Below are 22,762 nucleotides of genomic sequence, written 5' to 3'. Positions count from 1 at the left end.
AACCGAGTTTCGTTGATCGACCAGGAACACGGACAACGTCTAATAAAGATTTATGCGAAATTTTCTACGCCATTTCCTGTCTTTTTTTTTTCTTTTTTTTCCCTTTTCTTTTTCTTTGTTTACGCTTTTGTTTGTTAAATCATTTTGGATTTCATGCGATCCTCCATTACGAACGAAACAACGAAATATTCGTCGCTCTGACGTTCGAACCTGTTATTTGCTCGATTTCAAATACCTTTCCAAGTTTATATCCTTCTTCTTCTCGTTAGTCAAATCGAACCGCTTGAATTCCGTGAAATTCTCTCGGTGCATCCGAGACTCTCGAGAACGATAAAGCGCAATACGTAAAAATCGTTGGATACGATTAGGATACGAAAAGCTTCCGTAGACACGTTCGACGATTGTTTCTCGAAAAGGTTAATGATTTGCTCGGTACGATTAAACACAAAGTTCAGAAAAGATCGACCTATTTCAGCCCTTTGTCCCTTGTTCGATTCAACAACCGCGACTTTTCTTGAAACTTGAAAATGATATTTGAAATCGAGCAAAACGAAAGCTCATTTTGTAGTATTTTGCGCGTGTCTGTCCAAATTATTCGAATTAATTAATTAAAACCGATAAAGACAAGCGTAGGAATTATTTGGAGAAATATCGAATCGAATCGAGCGAATAAATATCAAATCGACGTACGAAGCGGTTGCCACAATAACGAAAGACAGGTAGCTTTACTCTTTACTAATTCGAGTAAACCAACCAAAGACGCGTCACTTTTTCAAAACTGCTATAAATTCACGAGCCAACTAATACTCGTGATTAATAGATCGATAGATTAATAGATTAATAGATTGATAGATTAATAAATTAATAGATTAATAGATTAATACAATGATACGGTTTCGCACTTTTCGATATGGAAGCTACATCTTCGTTTCTCTTTCGATAAATACGATTTAAAGGTCAGAGCTGACTGCTTATTGCCGCAAACGCTTCATATCGGTAAAGTGGTTTCGACTGATTTCAAATTCATGTTAATCTACTAATCGGAGAATCAGACACGGACGATTACAATCAGCTATCGACAGAACCGATCGTTCTTTATCAGACACACCGCCGCTTTTATATCGAATAAAATTTATTCCTTTTTCTTTTCTCGCCAAACCTTTCGCATTGGCTACCCTCTTTCCTACGCCTGATATACTCGAATATCCGTCACATCGCTCACCTTCGCATTTGCTGGTTTCATCGGAATTGTCACCGCAGTCGTCCATCGAGTCGCAGACCCACGGGATTGGTATACATTTACCATTCGTACATTGAAATTGCCTTAAAGGACAAGGCTTGTCTGAAGCATAATAAAGATGGAAAAAATGAAATGCCACTGAAAAAACCAATGTTACGTGGAACATGCAAATCGGGGAAAAAAGCATGCGAGTGAAAAAATAAAAAAGAAAAAAGAAAAAATAGAGAGATTAGAAACGCGTGACGTTCCCGTTATACGCTGTACGTCGCAGACCACATTATCGACGCTACTTTTCTTACAATTTCATGTACGCGCGATCGGTACACCGCGTTATCCGTCGCATACTGCTTTCTTTTCGTACGCATCGATTTACGTACATTGTCTGTATCGCAAAACGAAGATTACAGAAGAAGAAGCCTGATAAGTAAAGTTTCATTGACTTTTTCATTTTCACGTCGCTTTCTGGCTAAACGTTTTATTTAATTTTATTTAACAAACACCGCATAGTTGAAAATAGCTTGTCATAGGTTGACAAAGTTTTATAAACGAGCGAAAGATACGACGAGAAGCAATATTTGAACGATATTTAACGATAAATCGAAAGTTATTAAGTACTTCAAAAGCAAATTGAAACACGATTTCGATAACGCAACATTCGCTCAATTATCGAATGACATTGAATTAAAAAAACTGCTCTTCTGTAAAATCAGGAAAAGCTTATGTCGCGTACTTTCGCTGTAATCTTCGAGTACGATCGATAAATCGATCTTGTAAAAGGTAAAAAGATCATAAGGCAGGAATTCATTGAGCTTTGCTTGGCAAATTGCGCGAGAATTACTTTCGATTTTCGGCTAACCGATTCGTCGAAATATTACGCTAAACTTTGTCCGATAACTCGTGAACGTTTTCAATTTTGCTTTACAACCGTATAACCGATCGGAACACTTGGCGGAAAATTCGTATTATTTCGGTTCGATCGTGACAAAAGTAACGATATTCTGTTGTACTGGATTATTATTAAAATGTTATTAAGCTTAAATACACGATGATTAAAGGTTGACACTTGGGCTAATTAATAAAATATCAAACGCGATCTAGCGATAAAACATTTAATACGTAATGACGATAAATTAGAGTATCGGCGTTATTGCTCTCGCCGATTATTGTTCGCATTATCCTGTTCCCTTGTTATTATTCCAAAACTATTATCGGTAGTTGCATGTAATTTTCGGTAGCTGAACGATACTAACTTACTTACGAATATTCGAAATATATAATATGCGAAATAAATAATGGCAATCTATACGATATGTAAATAATATCTTCCTGCTAAATTATCTCTTAAACCTATCCCAAATTATTTACGATAAATTTCAGCGAAACAAATCTAATAAATTTCTCGCTCGTTTCATAGAATCGAGTTGATCTTGTTATTATTATTGGAATTTTACGGCTCATATATCACATGTCACCGATATTAATAAATGATTTTGCACAGCATAACAACAACAGTAACAAATCTGATAATAGACGATATGAAATGTTACAAATTACGATTATGCCCGATTATCGTATTTCACCAAGAAAATTATAAAACCGTACAAGACAAGAAGTCTATCGTATAATCTATAATTTCTAACTCTTGTAAATTTACCGATATTATTAATTGGCAAATTATTGGCTAAAAGGGCTTTCATATGTACGACCCGTAGTACGAACTGTAACGACGATATTTCAACGATTCGGCATCGTCCCTCGCAGATATTATAATATATCGCATGTACGAATAGAGTGAAAGCGATCACGAATGAAAGACTTGAATATGAAAATAAAAGACGATCGAACAAAACTTACCGATAATTAAAAAATAGAACATCAGATACTATTTTGCACGTTAGATATATTATTAATGTGTATATGCAATTAAGCAAGCAACAAGCAGGCACGATTAACCATTGATCTTTAATTCGTTAATGCGCGTTTCACGTACCACGTGTCCACCATGTATTTCGATACATGTTCAAAAGCGCCATCTAAATATCTCTAATGTCTATATTATATATTTCACAGTTTTATTAAAATTACATACTTATATATATGTCGGGTTGGCGTTACGATTAGAGTTAGGGTTAAGGGCGTAAACGAATCCCTATTGACACTAGACGTGATCACTATGCAATAGAGGAGATATTTACTAGTGCAAACATGACCATGTTGGAATTGGACAAGTAATCGCGATAAATTGATACTCGAGAAGCTAATGACAATGATCCTAGGCTCAATAACGAATCCACGGTCAACGGGATGACGAACTCTACTCTTCTTTAGCGTCTAAGTTGTACTCAATGTTAATGCGTGGGGCAATCACTACGTATCCGAGAGTTACTTGAATCGTCGTCGAGATCGTACCGGAGAGTGGTTCTCCATCACGGTAACGCTGTCGAGGAAAACTATGACGGGTGTGTCTAAGGGCACGAAATCATCGGATTCGTGGAGAAAAGCCTTCATTCGGAAAGTGAGGGAAATCGGCGTTACTGTTAATTGGTCAATTTCCATGTTGGTGGTTAGGGAAGGGTGCTAGGCGCCCTTAAGAGAAAGTTCGAGAAGAGGAAGCGTCGTTGGTGAGAAAAATAGATTTCTCCTATTTTCTCGTAGTTGGGACGAGGACTGTTTGTCGGTTTGAAGGACTTTAGTTAAACAGATCTTAAGATTTATAGCGGGTCCTCGGGCTAGCTGAACATGTACTGTGGAGACGCGTCGACATCTGGTAATCATCTTACTCAAAGAATAGAGTCTGCGTGTGGCGAGCCACGGGACAGAAATCGTTGAAACGCTTACAGTCGTGCCCCGTCCTAAGTATTTCTTTTAAAGATAGCTATAGGGTTACTTCATGCCTTTGTTAGACAAAACGTTCATCCCTTGACCGCGGCTACGTTCGGCGACTGGTTGTCGCCTCGAGCCCAAGCTCACTATCATAAACCTCGAACAATCGGAGCGACATTTGTTTAATCTAAATTACGACATTACGGTATTCCCGAGAATCCAAGGAGAGGTTCCGGTGCTTTTCCATCTCCGACATATATATTTTTACGTTTTTCAACGAAAACCGAAACAAATGAGACCGCTTAAAGTGACAATCTCTATGATGGTAAGCGCGTAAAAGTAATTGTTTCCCGATTAAAACAAAAATTCAACTCGACGGTGACGGTGACGGTGACGGTGACGGTGACGGTGACGGTGACGGTGACGGTGACATTGACAATAAAATGATAAAATACGTTTTTCGTTTGTCAGATAGAGAACAGGTTTTATTGCTTGCTTAAAAACTGATGATATTCAAAGAGAAAATAATGGATAAAAAACAAAAATGACTCGAATTTGTATAATGCCTTTACGACGAAAATGCTTGCAATAATTTAATCTCGTTTCTCTGTACGCATTATTAAAATTTAATAACAATATTCGTTTGTTATATCGAGGCATGAATTCGTCTCGTTTCCTTTGTATTCTCGTTCGTGCACATTTCCCAGTATCGATAATAATTTTACTGTCAATCTTTTTTTCCTTATTTTATACCGATCAATTATTCCTTTGAAGAAATTATTGAATTATTGAACAACGCTATAATACAAAAGAAAAAGAGAAAGAAATCAGGTGAAAATACAATATATGTACAAATCGAACAAATCGACGGTCAACTGTTTCCCCAGCCCTCGTTTCACTCTTATTTCGTCAATAGCCGTTATTTTAATTGTCATCATACGCATAAACCCGTCATATCAATTATTTTGAAATTTCACTAACTTAATTTATGAAGGGAATTCATCGCATTCTATCCTTTGATCTTATTGTAAATGTTAGTTGTTATATCTTGCACAAAACTATTGAAAATATAGAAAATTAATTCAGATATCAATTTTTTGACAAACGTCATACTATATATTTGACAAATCATCCAAGAATCGTTTAAAAAGTATAAAAAGATCAGTTTACTAAAGTTCTGAAAAACTTATGAAAAGAATATTATTCTACGAAAGAACGAACGCTCTACTATTTGTTAGATTTAATTACTACTAAGAAATAATTACTACTCTTTGAAACTCTTTGTGCCACCTATAAACAAAAAAAAAAAAGAAAAAGAAGAAGAAAAGTAAACAATTTGCCCTAAATGCTAAATGAGAAACATAGCGTGGTAATGTGGGATAAAATCTTCACGTGCTTCCATCTATCGCGGTCTTCCCCCATTTTCAGACCAACTCACTACTGGTCACACCACCAGCATCCCTTTCACAAAGATCGTTGATACCGAGTTATACGCCAGATATTATTATATTTTTCATATCGGCGACTGTCCGCCTTTCTCGCGTCCTACGTCCGCTAATTTATAAGTTTTCATTGAAAATGTATGCGAAAGACGTCGATTATGTAAGCGACATTAGCGCATGGCACATACCATACGTATTTTGTCAATCAACAATATCCTGCAACTTACATACAATTTCAATGGGAAAACGTTCCTATCGATATTTTAACTTATTCCCCACTGTTCGATTGACAGAGATCAAGAAATGAAACTTACTGTCAGTGGAGAAAGCATCAGCCGCTGCGAGAAAGCCGAATATAGTCAGCAAATACAGCGGCGAAAGTACAAGCAGACGACAGCTTCGCCCCATAACAACCCTCTTTCGTTGCACACCCGGTTTCTCCTTCATCTTTTCCACCACCACTCTCTCAAACACTACCAACACTGACACCGAGATATTTCGAATATGATCTCTACGGTTCGTTGTTGTTTTGTGTCACGATTCCTTTTTCTTGTCTTTCGAAACCGATGACTTTGACAGCCGGCAAGCCGGAAGGATCGATCAACAACAACAACAACAACAATCCTCACACACGATGTACTGACTGATTATCAATAAAATCTGGTAAGACCACGCGGTCCAACAGCCTCTACCATGCATCGGGCAAGTCACAGATCTTCGATCATATATATGCAAACAGCTAACAATTCAGAGTGGCTGCGTGCTCGACTACAGAATAAAAAGTGTACTCCACGAAGTGGTTGAGACTGGCAGGCCCGCCCCGTGTGCAAGCACCTCCGTGTCCCTCGTTGTATATCTCTTGCTCCCTCTTTTCGCTCTATCTTTTGCGTTTCCTATACCAGCCCGTTATACTTTCTTCCTCTTGCGCAGATATTCTATTTCACTCTAAGCTACAAAATTGTTCTCCCTTTCTCTCTTTTTCTTTCCCTCTCCCGGGCGAGACGGCGACGACTGACGACCACTGATTCTGACGCACCGGTATCGCGCCACCTGCGCGCGCAAGTACTCCCTCTCGTTCGTCTCCTCTGATCTTCTTCTTCTCACCCTCTCTCCGCCGCCCGCGCTCGCTCACTCTCTCTCTCTCTCTCTCTCTCTCTCTTTCTCTCTCCCTCTTTTCCACGCTACTGTTAAAGTTACGCTATGTGCGTACTTGTAGCCTGTTTCTTTAACTGTATATCGTGACCCAGCTTAACCTAACCCATTTTCTATCTGTTTAATAAGCAGGTGAAAGATATCTGCGCGGCACAATCGCAAAGATATTCTAAGAACAAATATCGAATAGTCGGAAGTTCACATTCATTTTATCAGTCTCATATATAAAAAATACGAATAATTAAGCTCTGGTAATTATGAAATCAATATCATGGATGGTATAAACACAATCTTTCTTCAACAATTTATTTTTTTATTTAATGCTGCACGAACGAATGGTCCTCTACTATAATTATTTTCATCTTTGACTGGCGCTCGAAAAGATATATACAAAAATCATAATTACACAGTTAATTTATAAACGTATCACTCTTGCATCGATGTGGTATTCCACATTAATATACTTGGTCCATTAGTAGCTAGGAAACAGTTTGTTTGCGGGTGAACGCTTAATGATACTATGGGATGTTTCGTCGGTTTAAATCCTGAAAGTCTCGCAACTACTTTTTGAGAAACTAAATCCCATATCCATAGTTTCCCATCTGCGGATCCAGAAATAATGCGAGTGTCCTGAGTGTCGACGCTTGATTCTAAACACAAGTTATTTGCCACGTGGCCAGTGAATTCTCCGAGCAATTCTCCTGAATCTTTATCCATCAATCTAACCACACCATCGGCACAACTAACAACTATGCATTGACCATCTCTTGTGAAGCTGGCGCACGTTACCGCATCTATAATAATACATTTAATGACAACTTGATCGCATTTTTATCTTATTTTATTTTATTTGTCGTATCATGTACTACCAACCTCCCATATAGTCTGTATACAATTCACCTACACGAATATCATATCTACGTATTTTCCCATCGAACGAAGCTGTTAGAACTTCATGATCTGATACTCTAACGCTGGACACAGAATCCTTAGCTTCGTTTAAACATTGCGCAGGTTCTAATGTTTTGGATCTGATATCCCACAACATAACTGAGTTATCTCTGGACCCGGAGATAACCATAGAAGATTCTTCGTTGAATCTGATATTAGAAAGGAAGCAAAATAGATTCGTCGCTGACTCTAACATTACAGAAAAATGTATCTATATATAGAAAATATTGTATCAAAACGTATATACAAGGGTACCAGTAATTTTTTGATAATATACCTTACAGTATTAACAGGTCCTGCATGGCCCCTTAAACGCCGAACCGGAGTTCCAGTTGCTACATCCCAAAGAATAACTGACTTATCCAATCCGCAGGACACTATTTGACTACTATCGCAAGATGCGCTACTATCCATTACTTCGTCCCCGTGTCCTCCATACGTCTTTAACGTAACACCTCTATACGGATTCCATAATTTTAACTTTCTATCAGATCCACAAGTTAAACAATAAGCACCATCAACTGAAAAAAATATTAGATATAAATCAATATTATTTAACAATAAAAAAAAAAACAATCAACGTCATTAAATAAAAGTTACTTTAAAAAAGAACATATAACCTACGTACCACTAAATCGTACAGCTCTGACGGCTCCTTGTTTACAATCTATTTCTTTGACAAGTTTATAATCAATTTCCATTTTAAATTTGATCAAAGTATATCATTTAAGAATAATACTTTCCTACTTAATTGTTCAACGTTTATTATACAACGTTTCCATATTTTTGCCATTTCAAAACAAACTTCATGTATATATATATATAAAACTAAACACGACGTAACGCTGATTTGACTTAGTATAGAATGTAGTGGGCTTTACAGGTTGTCCATACTTATAGCGTAATGTAGTATATGCTGTCAATTGTGCGTGCGCGCGCGCGCGCGTGTGTGCGTGTGTATGCGTTAGGCGCTCTTTTAGTAACATTGTAATTGATAAACATTCACGTGATAATATGAGAAATCGATTATTTAAAATACAAGCTTTAAAGAATAAATAAATTTTGCAGATACTAACCGATGCTAGTGAAGCATTAGTAGTCCAAAAATATCCAATCACCGCTACGGAAAACTAGTTTAAATAAGGATAGTATGTGTTACGTGTAGGTTCAAATCACTTTTTATACCTGTCGTGTATTACTGATTACTGTTGAATATTCTCGTTTACCAATAAGAAGGAAGAACATGTAATTGTAAACGTTTCACCAAGATACGTGATGAATCAGTTGCGAATGAACATAAATAAATAATATATTTATTGATGTTTACCAAAAATAAACTTCAATCCATTCTGTAATCGTATTTGAAGGTGACAGTATTTGTTCCTTGTCATAGTATGTATGCTTTGACAACAATTGTTCAGTACTTAATATAATCTCTTATTAGATTTGAATAAATAGTAGATTCTACTCGCTACGTTATAAGGTATTACGTTAATAGGTTATCATAGCTGTCACGATATAACGTGAACTGCGTGTACGTTATTAAACTTTATATGTGATAAAGATATTAATAAACGATGCATATAATTAATTGGTAAAATTGTTAACGTAATATATAACAAAGATTATGTAAATAAAATGGTTGCAAACATAGCAACTGATATGACCGGATCCATATACCATGAGAGACAAGTAATTATCAAGTGTTTTATGTTTCTAGTTCATAATCAAGCAACATATAGAAATATATTATGTATATACGTGTAAACATTATTCTTGCATATACCATATGTCTACATATATGATTATTATTCTTACAGGTGAAAGAGCTTTGTGCATTACATGCGTTAAATAATTTATTTCAAGAAAGAGGATTTAGTAAACAGGAATTAGACCAAATTTGTTATAGCTTAAGTCCAGATGTATGGATAAATCCCCATAAATCACTGTTAGGACTTGGTAATTATGACATTAATGTTATTATGGCTGCATTACAACGAAGAGGACGTGAAGCAGTTTGGTTTGATAAACGCAGGTTTGTTTAGTTCAAATAAATATACTAATACTTAATTGTACACATAAAACTGTGTGTATATATATATATATATATATATATATATATGCGTGCTCTCACACACACATAAACGTATACATTTGTGGGATTTTTTTCTCAGAGATCCAAAATGTCTGTGTTTAGATAATATTGAAGGTTTTATATTAAATGTACCAACAGAATATAAATTAGGATTCGTATTACTCCCCTTGAAAAGACGACACTGGATTGCCCTGAAGAAAATTCATGGTGCCTTTTATAATCTTGACTCGAAACTTGATTCTCCTCAGCTTATTGGAAAAGTCAGTTAATTCTTTATTCTTCAATATATTAATAAATACTGTGCATCAATGTATTAATAATTATATTGGCTTTTACTTTTCAATAATGCCCTATTAGGAAAATGATTTACTTATATATCTAAAGGACCAGATAGACAGTAAGGAAAAGGAATTATTTCTTGTCGTATCAAGGGAGATAGATAATAATCAAGGATGGCTAATAAATACATATGCAAATAAAGAAGAGATTAATAATACAGATCATGATAGTATCACGTACATTGAGGACGGCTATATGGAAATGAATTTGAAGAAAGAAGTGTCTGCAGAAATGAATGAAAATGAAAAATCATTAGATAACAAAAATTCTAGATAATTAAAGCCCTTTTAATTTACTTAATCTATGTATTCAATGCTTCAGGCCAAAATAAATTAAAGGTTAAAGCGACAATAGTCCATTAATAAACAAAGTTCTATGTTCAAGGAATTGAAAAGAGAAGTAAATGTTTACAAATTATAAATGTTACATACAAATTTTCTTGCACGAAAGAAAAGGAAAAGTAACTATTTCATTCTATTTAAGTCAACACCATTTGATTGAGATATGTAATTGTGTTCTTAAATTCGTCATATTTTTATAAAAACGAAGAAAATTTTAGCATGATAAAAGATAAATAATGGCACAATTATGAATGCATAATATGTTGCCAATTATTAATATTTATATAGATTTTTTATAAATCGTTATTATGATAAATTAATATATGTATATATATATATATTGTTATTTATTTCACAAATATTTTATCTACAATAATTTGCAGTTGTGAAATCAAAGTTTCATGTATTAATTCGTTATTTATTTACAACACTTGTATTCCTTTAATATTGTCTCATCAGTATTATTTAAAGCGCATCCTTAAATACTATAGTAAATTAATAGATCGTTTTATCAAAGTATGTACATTGCTTTGTTTAATTAATATTTGATGATTGAAGCGAAGTTAATTTATTGCTCTATAGATAAATAAACTACAGAATATAGTATGATAATATTGCCGCACTGTTAGACAAGTGTTATACTCCTAGTATCTTTTTCTAAATAGTTTCGTTCTTTCTTAGTATTTGTTACTAGTCACACTAGATTATTTAATTAAACAATGTGAATAACTATAAAAGACAATCTTTTATACTTTCAACATGAACGTCGCAATACAAATACGATAAATATCAATCGGTATACAATCTATGTACCCTTTTATATTTACTGTACATTTCAGCAACATATTTAAAAACTCAGTTGTACAATTATTATTTTGTAATGAGATACACCTCTTATTCACTATACTATATGGTTCCATTTTTCTGAATATCTATATTTAATAAATTTGTTGTTTCAATAATAAAAAAAATGCATCTTTTATTATTATCTAATATCTGTATCTATGTCCAATTAAATAAGTAATTAGATAGCCTGTCTAAGATGAGATATTCATCTAACGTGCAATGCTAAATTTATATTTATACTAGATTTCAGTGTTTGTTACCAAATATATGGATTTAAATATTTACAAAATTTATTTCTTATATTCTTAAATCAATATTCAACAATATTTAACATTAACGCAATAATACCGGAATAACGGTAATATAATAAACGTTTAATTAACCATAATTAACAATATAAATATAATATGTATTAAACAATACATTGAATGATATACATTATACGGAAAATGACTAAGTTAATGACAAAGGTTTCGCATAATTACCATTTTATAGCAAGAGCTATATCTGATTTCTTTATTTCATGATATTGTGTGTGGAAATACGACAAAGCTTTATCTGTACACTCTCCTCCTAACCAATTTCTATATAAATTCTGCACTGCCGTATTTTGTTCGGGATTACTCCGAGGAAGTTCTCTATATATAGATTCTAACTGTAACGCCAGTTCACGTGGTTGAATATTGCTCGAGGGTCTAATCTGCGCTCCCCCATTAAGACATCCTATCGATTAAATTGAAATTTACACTGAAAAGGTATTGTTAATATTGTAACATTCTTCAAATAAAACTTACCGCAGGGACACGCCATAACTTCGACATAATCATACGAACACTTTCCACGTTTCAATTTTTGTACAAGATTTTGTATATTTCGAAATCCATTAGCAATTGCAAATGTTAATAGTGTGTGGCCATCTTTTTGAAAGACTGCTTCTTGGAAATCAGGATTTCTCAGATTTTTAAATTCAACTGTTATATCTGTTTCATCGAACAGATGTTTTGCAGCATAATGAAGAATAAATTCGGCGTAACCTCCGGATCCTGAACCGCTATGGCCAAGTAAATTGGTTTTAAAATTTTCCATTTGCGACTCAAACAGTTTTTCAACTTCTCTTTCGCGTATTTCATTTATTGGCACATTATACTCGCTAAGCATTTGTTTTATTTCAACTAGGGAAAGAAACATAACTTAAACAAATGCAATATACGCGTTTCAAATTTCAAATGCTTACTTGGAGTTATGACACAATCCACGTCTCTAAATTTCCTTTCATAATTATAAAAATCTTCTCTAGATGCTTCCAATTTTTTATCATAACAAGGCATAACGGTAACATGATAAACTTGTTCTGGTAAAAGGCCCATAGTTTCAGCCAAATGATATTTGACTAATGATCCCATAATTTGTTGAGGTGATTTTGTAACACTTATATATGGAAGTATAAAATTGCCATGTGTCTTTTCAGCGTAACAAACCCAACCTGTATTTAAAATTATTTAAACATTGTTTGATCTTTATTACATTACAGTATATGCAAAAGAAAAAAGCTGCTGCACAAAATTATGACATATTAATTACCAGGACAAGAAGAAGACAACATGGGTAATTGACCTTTTGCACCCTTTTTAGCTGCTTTGTAACGTTCTATAAATTCTTTAGCAGACTCTAAAAGAGCAAAGTCATCAGCCACAGTCATATCTAAAACTATGTCTGCTCCTAGCTGATGAAAGTATCCAGCAAGTTTATTTAACGCTTGTTCCGGATTAAGACTATAATGTTTTGCTATGGATAATACTGCTTGTACTGAAAGGCTGACAACAATAAACGTTGAAAGTGCATCATCTTTGCTCTGTAAAACATATATATATATAACAGATAAATTTGCTATATCTTATTAGTTCTTGACATTTAATATAAAAATAAATGCTGTCTTAATGTCAATCATTACCTGATGATGCTGAGAAACCTTCTCTTTAAACACTCGCATTAATTCTTCCTGACTTTGCTGCGTAACTAATACACTTTCTGCAGATGTAATACAACCACTACAAGCTAAACAATCAGCAAGTGTGATTTCAACTTTCTGTAATTTTTCTGTTTGTCCAGCCTAATGGACGTACAATAAATATAACGTAAAATAGTTTATAACTTTAATTCAATACTATAATAAATATAATAAATACAATTAATAATTTACTTCATTTAATGCAAAAGGTGTCCCGTCTTCCTCAATTTTTATCTTCGCACCAGTTTTGCTTTTTGACTTTTGAATTTCTATCGGTTTGATACATTCCTGCAAAGAAAGCCCCATACAATTTATTGCTATGAAATTGAAAAGTAGTAAAACTACCTGTGAAGGTGTAATAAAGTCGTCTAGATTTGTAATTTGTAATGCTCCGCTAAATCGCGATGTCATGTTTATCTGAAAAGAATATTTGAACTTTAGTTATTATATAAATACTATTAATTGGTATGTAAATTCAATATACTCTTTAAAACAATATAATGGAACTATTTTATACGTTTATACTATTTTATAGCTCCGAACATAAACGTTCTTGTTTATATTAAATCAGGCGTAAATATGAAATAGTCAGTATAGTAATAATGTCATAAATTCAATGTTACATCGTTATAAATATAAGGTTGTAGGATTATAACGTAATAAATAAATATACAATATTGATATTATATAATATTAATATAAATGTTATTCTTGTTTGCTTTTAGTTCATTCGATTGCAAACATAACCTTATTTTTAATCACTAGATAAGAAAGTATTCAAACCATTTAATATGGCTATTTGATATAAATAAATGTTTCGAACGTAAGAAAATTAATCAGGGCTAGCTTTATCTAAATATCGTCCCTGGTTTCTTAATTACACGTGGCTCATGAAATACTATAACTTTGCGTTGAAAAGTTTTTTTCATACAACAATAAATAAGGTAGATATTTAGCTGAGCCATGCTATATATCCTTGTAATACATAGATCATTCAATAAATAAGTGAAATTAATATGTACATTTCTGTGGATTTGTTATGCGGCATTTAAATAAGCTGCACGCAACGAAACTTGTATTGATATTGTATGTATTTCTATTACCTGTCCGCTTATTTTTCGCTCCGATTGTACATATACTGGGGTGTATGAACCTACACCGTCATATTTTTCCCACCACGTCGAAGTGGTGTCATGAGTCTTGTTCTCGTGCTTGTGTGCCTAGTTCAGGGGTAAGTACGCGCCTGTAAGATGGCAATATCCTCAGTATCGCTTAAAGAAGGATTCCACTTGATACGATTTCTATGAAATTTTTATTCAGAAATGACTGAAGTCAAGAAAGACGATGTTGTTAAGATATTACATACGTATCCTCTTTGTAGAGTAAGTAAAATATTATTTATATATATTACATCGTAAATTGTATTTAAAAAGAAATAAGCCTGGTTTCTTTTATCAATAGCGTTTGATCAATAGGAAAAGTCATTATACGAGAAATGATGCACACAGTTGCACACAGTTTAGTTTTATTAAATTTTCTATTAAACAATCATTTCAATGTTATTATTTGTTATTATTATAATCATTTCAACACCATATGATGTTATTATGAAATGAATTTAAGCAATTCATTTAATAGGGCGATATATATTTAAATTAGAAAATTCTATTCGTATTATAGAGAAATTAAGTAATTTATGAAAATTCTTTCTTCAATATTATTGTATTATTTATTTTATATTGACATTATTATATTTGTGGCGTTCATTTCAGAAATGCGATATGTCGGATGAAATGAAACAAGAAGCAATGGAATTGTGCGTCACCGCGGCAGAAAAATATGCGGATAATTATGAAAGCGTTTCTCGGATGATCAAAGAGGCAATGGATAAAAAATTCGGTGCGTCTTGGCATACAGTCGTCGGCGAAGGCTACGGATTTGAAATAACTTATCAACTTAAACATCTATTATACATGTACTGTGCTGGAAATTTGGCGATATGCATATGGAAATCAGCATAGTGATATTTACAAAAATTGATATACAAACAAATGTACAAATAGCGTAATTATGATTTTTTAAAAAGACTATTTCTACGCGAAACGATTCTTGTTTTAAACAATGCTGAGACTATTATCATATTGTACAAATCAAATATTTTTCAATAATTATTATTGATCGTGAATAGGCACATTTGCATATTAATGTTGAAGCACATTCAGATATACATAGAAAATAGATTTGACTACAATTTAAAAATTTCCCTCACTACAGTACATAAAATAAAAGACTAATAAGAAGCGATTTATAATTTTTATACAAATGAAGGACTATACGCGTAAAACGATATAATTATTGGAATATTAATTATTTCGGAAAATTTTACGACGTTCTATGATATGATGTAGATCTTAATATTCTTCGGTATTATTCAATTAGATGAAAAATATATTAATAAATTAATATTGAAATTCTTTTCGTCGTGATATTATCATACAAAATGTAAAATATTATGCATAATATTATGCTGAATTATGCCACTATCGTTATTATTACTATGTATGTGCGTGCGAATTGCGTATATACAAATACAGTGCGTTAATATGCATATGATTTATTGTATTTGTTCGTGATATTATTTATTTGTATAAAAAAGCCTTTTTGCCGGAGTTGTTATGTAAAATATATGTAATATATATGTTATTGTGTATAATATAATATTTAAATTCTGGATCAATTGTTATTAATATACGCAATATCACTCAATTTTATAATGTAATAAGTCGTGTAATATGATTATTGTTTAAACATTTATTTCAGTGGTTTAATTACAGTATTATTTTATAGACTTATTAAGACATGTTATTATATGTTCTCGTACAAGGACGATTTATTTTTTATTGTAAGAAAGGTATCGTTTATTTATAATATAATCATTTATCCGTTACAGAATTCCGCGGCTACAAGTCTATACAGTTTTCTCTTTGTTTTGATTTAAAAAATATGAAATGCTGGTGCAAAAAATATGTTACAATATTCCTGTCACAGTTTCAACATTTACGCGAAGAATTACAACTGAGCATATTTTTATATTTAATGTGTTCAGTGTATTAATTTATAAGAATGTAATTTACAAAATTCTTTTCACAGATTATTATTTCATCAGGATTCAGCGATTATTATGTATTCTGTAATAAGCAATTTGTATACTTAACAAGATTTATAGTTCTACTACCTTAAACAATGGGACACATTTAAAATAGTACATGTCTCAGCTTCACAAAAATGTCACAGCGACAATTAAATGTTTACTATATATTTACATAGTACGGATTTTAAATTTAATAACAGCAATAGTAGTATTAATTGTATTAATAATAATATTTCTATATTTTTAAATTATTTACTATCACCGTTAATAATACATATGCTTTCCATTTTCCACTTCTGCAAGATGAATTCTCTACTACTATTTACAACCCTTGCAGAAACTTCTACACGCGCTGCTAGATCATACGTTCCAGGAGCTGGAAGTACAGCCTGTAAGTTTACGGTACTGCTGGTCAATGGCTCTACGTGAGAACAAATTGCTGAGTGACAAGCATATCTGTAGTACGCAGAAGCTTGCGGAGAATACAACTGTGACTTTATATTTGGCAAATGACTTTCGCTAAAAACATATAGGTTAAATTACAATAAGACCTATAAAATGTTTTAAAATTACTTTTAGTAGTATTTACCTGCTAGTACCTATTGTATTGATTTTAATATCAATCTGTGATTCTAAATGATTTTGTATATACATTATTACTGGAATGAAACACAATCGATTTTCATTAAAATTATGCGTGATCTCTCTATCATGACTCAAAGAAAATGAAATCATATTTTTCAAAAATTCTGTTTCCGATGCTTGTTCCTTATTAGTCACAGCCAAAGAATCAAGTACGTTTCTATCTGGACCAAAGATCTTCAAACGTCCAGCATATTCGTTTGATTCAACTTGAACTTTTTTGGGGTGTTTATAAGTTTTACTCAAATATTGTATATCGAGATGATGTTGACCAATTGCTTGCCTCGTAATAATTCCATTTTCAATTATTCTCGCTCGCCATTTGAGAATTAAAGTAGAATTTAGTGCCATAGTAGCAGATAAGGACTTCTGTTCGTCACTTTGTGGTAATCGTTGAGATTGCTGTACTTCAGCTATGTTTTCATTGATGTCTAACGATGGAATATCCTTTCTTTGTATGAAATTAATGTACGGATAATTTGCATCTGAATCAATACATTCGTTTTCTTGAGTTAAAGATACATCCGAAAACTTCGACTCGTTTTTGTCCTTTTTTCTTAGCTTTAACATTAAATGAAACATTTCTTGATACTGTATCTTAACATTTGTTGACAAAACCGATGAACTAAATATAGACCATGTATCACTTTCGAACAATACTTTGGACAACAAAATCTCACTTGTGATTAAGTCATGAACTTGATTTGCATTTTTAATGCAAATTATTAAGTTTAATGTAGGTGAAACATCCTTAAATAATACACTTCTCGAAGCGATCGCGCTAATTTGTATGGAATCTAAAACTGTAAAATGCCAGGTGTGTCTACAAAGTCGGTGTTTTATCACGCTTCTTAAATCAGTATTTTCGTAATAAAAAAGCAAATCTAAACAATGAATTCCTTTTTCATATGGCGCTCGAATCCAAAATGGTATTATATGCGTTTCTCCAACATTCAATATATCGTTAGTGGAAGGTAATGGAATCTTTAATATGGGCCTATTGTTTCTCTTTGTCATATGTTCTGAAATCATAAATAAAATACTAGTATAATATTACTTCCAACTCAATCAGTTTTAATCATTGAATGAAATCAGTACGGAAGTTTTATTTACTTTCTTGTGTGTCTACGTATTCATCTCCTAACGAGAAAAGTTTTGCGTCTGTAGATGCCAAGTAAATGTTCGACAAAGGCGAATTACCCACATTTTTCAAAGTTATATCTATTTTTTGTATTTCACCACATAGCATTTCTGCAGAGAGTTTGCTAAAGAAAATCTAAAAATAAATTTTTATTAACCATATTGTACAGATATTGAATTGTTGTACGATATTGAATACTTAACATATAACTGCATTGTAATATTAATTACCTGCATAAATGGAGCTTTTTCAATAATATTCATTTCTAATCTATAATCTACACCATACATATTTGTACCAGGTTTCTCTTTGATATTTTTTAATCTAGGTCCCCTAATTTCAAACAACCTTTTCCCAGTAATAGCTATTGTCGGATTAACAACTGGTGGATCTACTACATGAGTCGGATTAGATAAATCATAACTCAAACCTAATGTTTTTAATTCTCCTACTTCTTTTGGTATAAGACACAGTGTAACATTTTGTTTAGATGTCGGTTGTAAAATAATTTTTTCGATCACTTGTGCTTCCACTAGCGTTAAATTCTCTGGCGATCTCGTTTCATTTGTAACTTGTCTATTGGCCGACGTAAATGACCATAATAAAGTCACATTAGACAATGGTAGCGGTATGTGTAATGGATTATATAATTCAATGAAAAAATGCACTGGTTCGTTCAAAACTGCATTTGGTTTTACACTGTTATTACTTGTCTTAGAATATAGCGCAACTGTAGGTTTGAATATCATAGGAGGAGATCCCTGAGCTTCTGTAATTAACATTTCTTCCATTCTTGCCCATCTTACATCGTCACATTCTTCAGCATCAAATGAAACATGACTCGCAGGAATATTATTTTCATGTGATTTAGCTATGGGACCATAAAATACTTTAATGTCATTACTATCTATTAATGGTAAAGGCAAGATAGGAAGCTCTTGAGAATTCGATAAACCTTCCTGTAACAATAACTATAATATATAATTAATGTGGTAGTCAGCATATCTATCTATCTATCGATCTATCTATCTATCTATCTATCTATCTATCTATCAATCTATCTATTTATCTATCTATCTATATATATATACACACATTATGAGTTATATTTTATAACTATACCTATACATACATTGTGGATATGTAAAAATTCACGTAAAAATGCAGCTTGTTGTGAAGCTGGTTGTTTACTGGAAACATTTAGTAATTTCTCAAATGCTTTAACTGCTTCACTAACTTGTTTTAATGATGCTGCTTGTCTACCAATTGTAAAATGTATGTGATCTTCTGCCAATGACCAACCTCTTCCACTATATACCTAAGAATATAATAATTTAATATAAAGATTTAAATTGTGTATATATATATATATACAATTTAGTTATATAGCTTAGTTATATAAGAGTTAATTAAAGAATACCTGGTAGGCTTGTTGATAACATCGCAATGAATGTTTTCGTTGACCTGCTTTTGAAAAACGATGACCAGCAAGAACAGCATGAAATGCGTACTTGCGCATCATCTTTGGCCCAATAAAACAATAAGCAGCTTGTTCCAACAAGAGTGCAGAACGTAAATCCGAATCTTCGCTGGTCATGCGAATCAATTGTTTAGCAGCCTCTCCATATAAGCTTTTACCTTTCAGACATTCTGCACTGAGCAATGTTGCTCTTGTTGCGAATTGGGGCATTTTACAACTAGTCGAATAGGTCAATATTGCATCATCCATATATTCGATAGTCTTCCTATTAGTTTCACCTTGCATAAATGCACTTAAAGCAGCCATTTCAAGAGCACCTGCATAATAGAGCCAAGCTTGATCTGCTGCAAAATCTCTTTTTGCGCTATGATATGTTTGGTAAGCAAGTGAATAGTGGCCAAACATAAAACATAAGTCACCTAAGCGACGCAATTGCAATTCTGGTGATTCTGTTGTATAACTGAAATCCAAACAAACTGGAACTTTATATATTTATATATAATACTTATATATGCTATATATTACTTTTTTTTATATCTAATACTTGTAATTTGCTATTATTTAACAAGATGATATATAATAAACATACATTACAGCATTTGATGGAGTAGGTCCCGGTATTCCAGGTTTATTTGTTCCAAACCATCGTCTTGTAGCACTAAAAAGCGATCTACTGACTCCCTTTTTATTTGAAATTACATCATTTAACAAACCAATTTGTTTCTCTACATATGGTAACAAACATTTTAAACAAAATTCTGTTATTAATGCTCGTACTCTTTCAAGATCTTGTGTAGATAATCTAGCACCATGTTGTGTTGCTACATAACTAGGAGAATCTGCCCAAACATTTATATTTATTGGAGTATCAGTGACTATTTGTCCCTTTCCGTGTAACAGAGAACTTCTTGACTTGTCAGCTGTTGGACTTAAAGGATGAACTGTAACGGAAACAGCTTCTTGACCAACTTCTAAATGTGTACTTGTTGATTCGGATATTTCAGAAGAGAAACTAATAGCGTCATTTAAATCTGGAGAAACCAATACAGAATTCTGTGGAGCTATTGGTGTTCCAGCCTGGCTTGTTCTAAAATATGAAATACACATTCATAATTATTTCATAAACTCTTGAGAAATATAGTAGAAGCATACTTTTCAGTATCTGTTGTAACTTCATTTGGCATAGAAGAAACACCACTAGTATCTACAGGTGTACGAGGAGAACTATTCTGTTCACTACCGCCTAATACTTCTGAATGTTTTACTAAAAATTGACTCCAAGGGTCTGGTAGATGAGTATTATCATCAACTTGACCTGGTGGTCTTGAATTCATTTGTAATAAAAAACAATTATTAGCACCATAAATATTCTTCATATCCTGAAAAACTTTTTCAGCCCTATAAAGATTACAAATAATTAATTTTAATAATAGTTGGTATTTTCTACATAAAGAAGCCACGAAATAAAAAATAGATACTTGTTCCTGTCATCTTGTAAAGTATCATGTACTAAGATATAATATCTCAGCGTATTGTTATTAAACCATTTTGGCAATTTTCCAGGTATATTTTGATGTAATTGGGCACCCATATTTTGTATCTTCTCTAAAGGATTGTCCTCTACTGTGGAAACTATTATCATACAAGCAAGAAAGTGTTTTGTGAATTCATGATCCGATGGAAATTGAACACTTAAAAACATTTCTCTCCATGCTTCAAACCAAGGTACCGATACTGGTATATCAAGCTCTGTTGTTCCAATTTGAATATTAGTTGTATGTTCACACATGGCTGAACTAACTGCTTCATTTAACATTTTTCTGGCAATACTTGGTTCTGGAGGTTGCGCATTAACATCTTGTATAAAAAGACGAAGATTTCTAACACTAATGGTATTTCCTTGCGGGTCTTTAAAATGACCTATAAGAATAAAAAATAAACCTACTGATATTTCACAATAATATGCATAATATAATATGCAGTTTGTAAAATAAATCTAAAGATAATTGAAAATTCAAATTTATTTATGCACGATTATGATTATTTCATAATCTACTTATTGTTTTGTTATGAAACACAGTTTGCCGTATTTTCTTTTCTTTCTTTTCTTTTTCTTTTTTTCTTTTTTTGACATTTTATAAACTATTCGTTATAATTGTTTAAATATTAAAAGTATGTAACAAAAGCTTGTATTTAATAAAACAATAGTAGCACGGTATAACAATATAATACATTTTTTTATTTATCATTATATAAAATTTCGCCTTTATTACAACTAGTTATAGCATTTATTTATTCTAATGAGTAATTTTAATGACGTAATTAATGTGACAGTGCCTAGTATAGTAATGAATGAGAAAAATTACCAACTTCTTACCTTCGGTATTTAGCTTACAAAACGGTTGTAGAAGTTCAACGAATGATAAATTGTTTTTTTGACATACAGCATCAGCTGCAGTTGAACATATCGCAGCGATTTGTGGTGAAAAGGCATTGCTTATAAACTCACGAGGGGTTAACTTACATTGAGCCATGATACTTGCTAGAAAATCTACAGATAATCAAGGTTACGTTCTACTAATATGTAGAATTATACGATTACAATCATTTTGGGCGTTAAGTTACTATCGTTTATTGGCTTACTATTAGAAGTTGACAGAAGCCAAACTTTCAACATATCCCAAAGTAATAGTAAACATCTTCAATGAACAGCTGTTCTGTGAAGATTTACCCGTGAAGGGTAAAAAATATGGAGATGAGACATACATATCATAATATTAGACGGAAGTGTTTATGGCCGGAAATTCTATCTATAATTTTTTGCAAATTCAATCCTATAAATGGTAGATGTTCGAACAAACTTCTAAAAGCGCAAGAATGTTTGATTATTCCATGAAATATAAGAAGCAGACAATATAACAATTATATACTTAAGGCCATTGTATTATATAGTATGTCCTGTTTTCCGTTTCCAAGTAGTATGTCCGAACAAATTTGCCTCTAGTTTAATAAGATTTATTTTATTATGTAATAATCATATCATTTATATTTGCTGAATGAAAAGCTTAATTTACCGAGCGTGTGAATTTAACAACACTTAATTGATCAACT

At 32.5% G+C, this 22,762-nt stretch overlaps 6 protein-coding genes across 23 annotated transcripts in view; 2 read left to right on the top strand and 4 right to left on the bottom strand.

Annotated features, from left to right (window-relative positions):
• The window catches only part of LOC100643157 (very low-density lipoprotein receptor), a 65,156-nt gene extending 58,643 nt beyond the window's left edge, over window positions 1–6,513 (bottom strand). For 4 of the 8 annotated variants that reach the window (XM_048405639.1, XM_048405642.1, XM_048405640.1 and 1 more), the window contains exons 1-2: window positions 5,820–6,512; window positions 1,223–1,342 (exon numbers count right to left, since the gene is read on the bottom strand). In XM_048405639.1, coding sequence (XP_048261596.1) covers window positions 1,223–1,342; window positions 5,820–5,952 — 253 coding nt within the window. In that variant the 5' untranslated portion in view covers window positions 5,953–6,512. Of the gene's footprint in view, window positions 1–1,222; window positions 1,343–5,819 lie in introns of all 8 variants that reach the window. The other 4 variants (XM_048405638.1, XM_048405645.1, XM_048405641.1 and 1 more) reach the window with 4 other exon arrangements.
• A 436-nt stretch (window positions 6,514–6,949) lies between these two features.
• Window positions 6,950–8,821, bottom strand: LOC100645906 (WD repeat domain-containing protein 83). 2 transcript variants are annotated; one of them, XM_048405659.1, is made up of 4 exons: window positions 8,685–8,821; window positions 7,886–8,129; window positions 7,531–7,757; window positions 6,950–7,451 (listed from the first exon to the last, which is right to left on the bottom strand). In XM_048405659.1, the coding sequence occupies exons 2-4, from the start codon at window positions 8,020–8,022 to the stop codon at window positions 7,084–7,086; spliced, it is 732 nt and encodes a 243-aa protein (XP_048261616.1). In that variant the 5' UTR covers window positions 8,023–8,129; window positions 8,685–8,821; the 3' UTR covers window positions 6,950–7,083. The 2 variants fall into 2 exon arrangements, with proteins under 2 accessions (XP_048261616.1, XP_003395275.1); XM_003395227.4 differs by lacking the exon at window positions 8,685–8,821 and adding an exon at window positions 8,237–8,453.
• Window positions 8,822–9,158: 337 nt separating this feature from the next.
• LOC100646019 (josephin-2) lies at window positions 9,159–10,390 on the top strand. Its single transcript, XM_003395228.4, has 4 exons — window positions 9,159–9,300; window positions 9,429–9,643; window positions 9,783–9,963; window positions 10,061–10,390. Exons 1-4 carry the CDS (start codon window positions 9,247–9,249, stop codon window positions 10,316–10,318), a joined length of 708 nt encoding a protein of 235 aa, XP_003395276.1. The 5' UTR covers window positions 9,159–9,246; the 3' UTR covers window positions 10,319–10,390.
• Window positions 10,391–10,713: 323 nt separating this feature from the next.
• On the bottom strand, window positions 10,714–14,474 carry LOC100646254 (probable cytosolic Fe-S cluster assembly factor AGAP009023). Of its 7 annotated transcripts, none has more exons than XM_003395230.4 (8): window positions 14,341–14,474; window positions 13,583–13,654; window positions 13,430–13,525; window positions 13,181–13,339; window positions 12,811–13,081; window positions 12,464–12,712; window positions 12,024–12,401; window positions 10,714–11,952 (listed from the first exon to the last, which is right to left on the bottom strand). In XM_003395230.4, the coding sequence occupies exons 2-8, from the start codon at window positions 13,646–13,648 to the stop codon at window positions 11,711–11,713; spliced, it is 1,461 nt and encodes a 486-aa protein (XP_003395278.1). In that variant the 5' UTR covers window positions 13,649–13,654; window positions 14,341–14,474; the 3' UTR covers window positions 10,714–11,710. The 7 variants fall into 7 exon arrangements, with proteins under 7 accessions (XP_003395278.1, XP_012164414.1, XP_048261607.1 ...); XM_012309024.3 differs by lacking the exon at window positions 14,341–14,474 and adding an exon at window positions 14,260–14,334; XM_048405650.1 differs by lacking the exon at window positions 14,341–14,474 and adding an exon at window positions 14,119–14,211.
• LOC100646376 (dynein axonemal light chain 4) lies at window positions 14,330–15,316 on the top strand. Of its 3 annotated transcripts, XM_012309021.3 has the most exons (3): window positions 14,330–14,468; window positions 14,558–14,619; window positions 15,010–15,316. In XM_012309021.3, the coding sequence occupies exons 2-3, from the start codon at window positions 14,560–14,562 to the stop codon at window positions 15,256–15,258; spliced, it is 309 nt and encodes a 102-aa protein (XP_012164411.1). In that variant the 5' UTR covers window positions 14,330–14,468; window positions 14,558–14,559; the 3' UTR covers window positions 15,259–15,316. The 3 variants fall into 3 exon arrangements, with proteins under 3 accessions (XP_012164411.1, XP_020718965.2, XP_003395279.1); XM_020863306.2 differs by lacking the exon at window positions 14,558–14,619 and having other exon boundaries at window positions 14,341–14,468; XM_003395231.4 differs by lacking the exon at window positions 14,330–14,468 and having other exon boundaries at window positions 14,475–14,619.
• Window positions 15,317–16,028: 712 nt separating this feature from the next.
• LOC100646499 (trafficking protein particle complex subunit 8) lies at window positions 16,029–22,618 on the bottom strand. Of its 2 annotated transcripts, none has more exons than XM_012309025.3 (10): window positions 22,029–22,618; window positions 21,130–21,571; window positions 20,804–21,049; window positions 20,241–20,738; window positions 19,592–20,111; window positions 19,304–19,489; window positions 18,402–19,130; window positions 18,144–18,306; window positions 16,978–18,052; window positions 16,029–16,907 (listed from the first exon to the last, which is right to left on the bottom strand). In XM_012309025.3, exons 1-10 carry the CDS (start codon window positions 22,183–22,185, stop codon window positions 16,637–16,639), a joined length of 4,287 nt encoding a protein of 1,428 aa, XP_012164415.1. In that variant the 5' UTR covers window positions 22,186–22,618; the 3' UTR covers window positions 16,029–16,636. The 2 variants fall into 2 exon arrangements, with proteins under 2 accessions (XP_012164415.1, XP_003395280.1); XM_003395232.4 differs by having other exon boundaries at window positions 18,402–19,142; window positions 22,029–22,615.
• Between the last annotated feature and the right edge of the window lie 144 nt (window positions 22,619–22,762).

This window comes from Bombus terrestris, chromosome 5 (genome assembly GCF_910591885.1).
Source record: "Bombus terrestris chromosome 5, iyBomTerr1.2, whole genome shotgun sequence".
In the NCBI taxonomy this organism is placed as follows: Eukaryota; Metazoa; Arthropoda; class Insecta; order Hymenoptera; family Apidae; genus Bombus; species Bombus terrestris.
This window is presented reverse-complemented; position numbering and strand designations above follow the sequence as displayed.

Coding starts and splice junctions, on each gene's coding strand:
- LOC100646254 (XM_048405650.1), bottom strand. CDS start 14,202: ATGGCTCAGCTAAATATCTACCTTATTTATTGTTGTATGAAAAAAACT. Junction 13,526..13,582: donor ACTTTATTACACCTTCACAG/GTAGTTTTACTA, acceptor CTTTCTTTGCAG/GAATGTATCAAACCGATAGA. Junction 11,953..12,023: donor AGTTATGGCGTGTCCCTGCG/GTAAGTTTTATT, acceptor TTTAATCGATAG/GATGTCTTAATGGGGGAGCG.
- LOC100645906 (XM_003395227.4), bottom strand. CDS start 8,309: ATGGAAATTGATTATAAACTTGTCAAAGAAATAGATTGTAAACAAGGA. Junction 7,758..7,885: donor GGACCTGTTAATACTGTAAG/GTATATTATCAA, acceptor TTCTAATATCAG/ATTCAACGAAGAATCTTCTA. Junction 7,452..7,530: donor GTATACAGACTATATGGGAG/GTTGGTAGTACA, acceptor GTATTATTATAG/ATGCGGTAACGTGCGCCAGC.
- LOC100646019 (XM_003395228.4), top strand. CDS start 9,247: ATGGTTGCAAACATAGCAACTGATATGACCGGATCCATATACCATGAG. Junction 9,301..9,428: donor CCATATACCATGAGAGACAA/GTAATTATCAAG, acceptor TTATTCTTACAG/GTGAAAGAGCTTTGTGCATT. Junction 9,644..9,782: donor GTTTGGTTTGATAAACGCAG/GTTTGTTTAGTT, acceptor TTTTTTTCTCAG/AGATCCAAAATGTCTGTGTT.
- LOC100646376 (XM_020863306.2), top strand. CDS start 14,385: ATGAACCTACACCGTCATATTTTTCCCACCACGTCGAAGTGGTGTCAT. Junction 14,469..15,009: donor CTTGTGTGCCTAGTTCAGGG/GTAAGTACGCGC, acceptor CGTTCATTTCAG/AAATGCGATATGTCGGATGA.
- LOC100646499 (XM_003395232.4), bottom strand. CDS start 22,185: ATGGCTCAATGTAAGTTAACCCCTCGTGAGTTTATAAGCAATGCCTTT. Junction 21,050..21,129: donor TTACAAGATGACAGGAACAA/GTATCTATTTTT, acceptor TAATCTTTATAG/GGCTGAAAAAGTTTTTCAGG. Junction 20,112..20,240: donor ACTCCATCAAATGCTGTAAT/GTATGTTTATTA, acceptor TTTGGATTTCAG/TTATACAACAGAATCACCAG.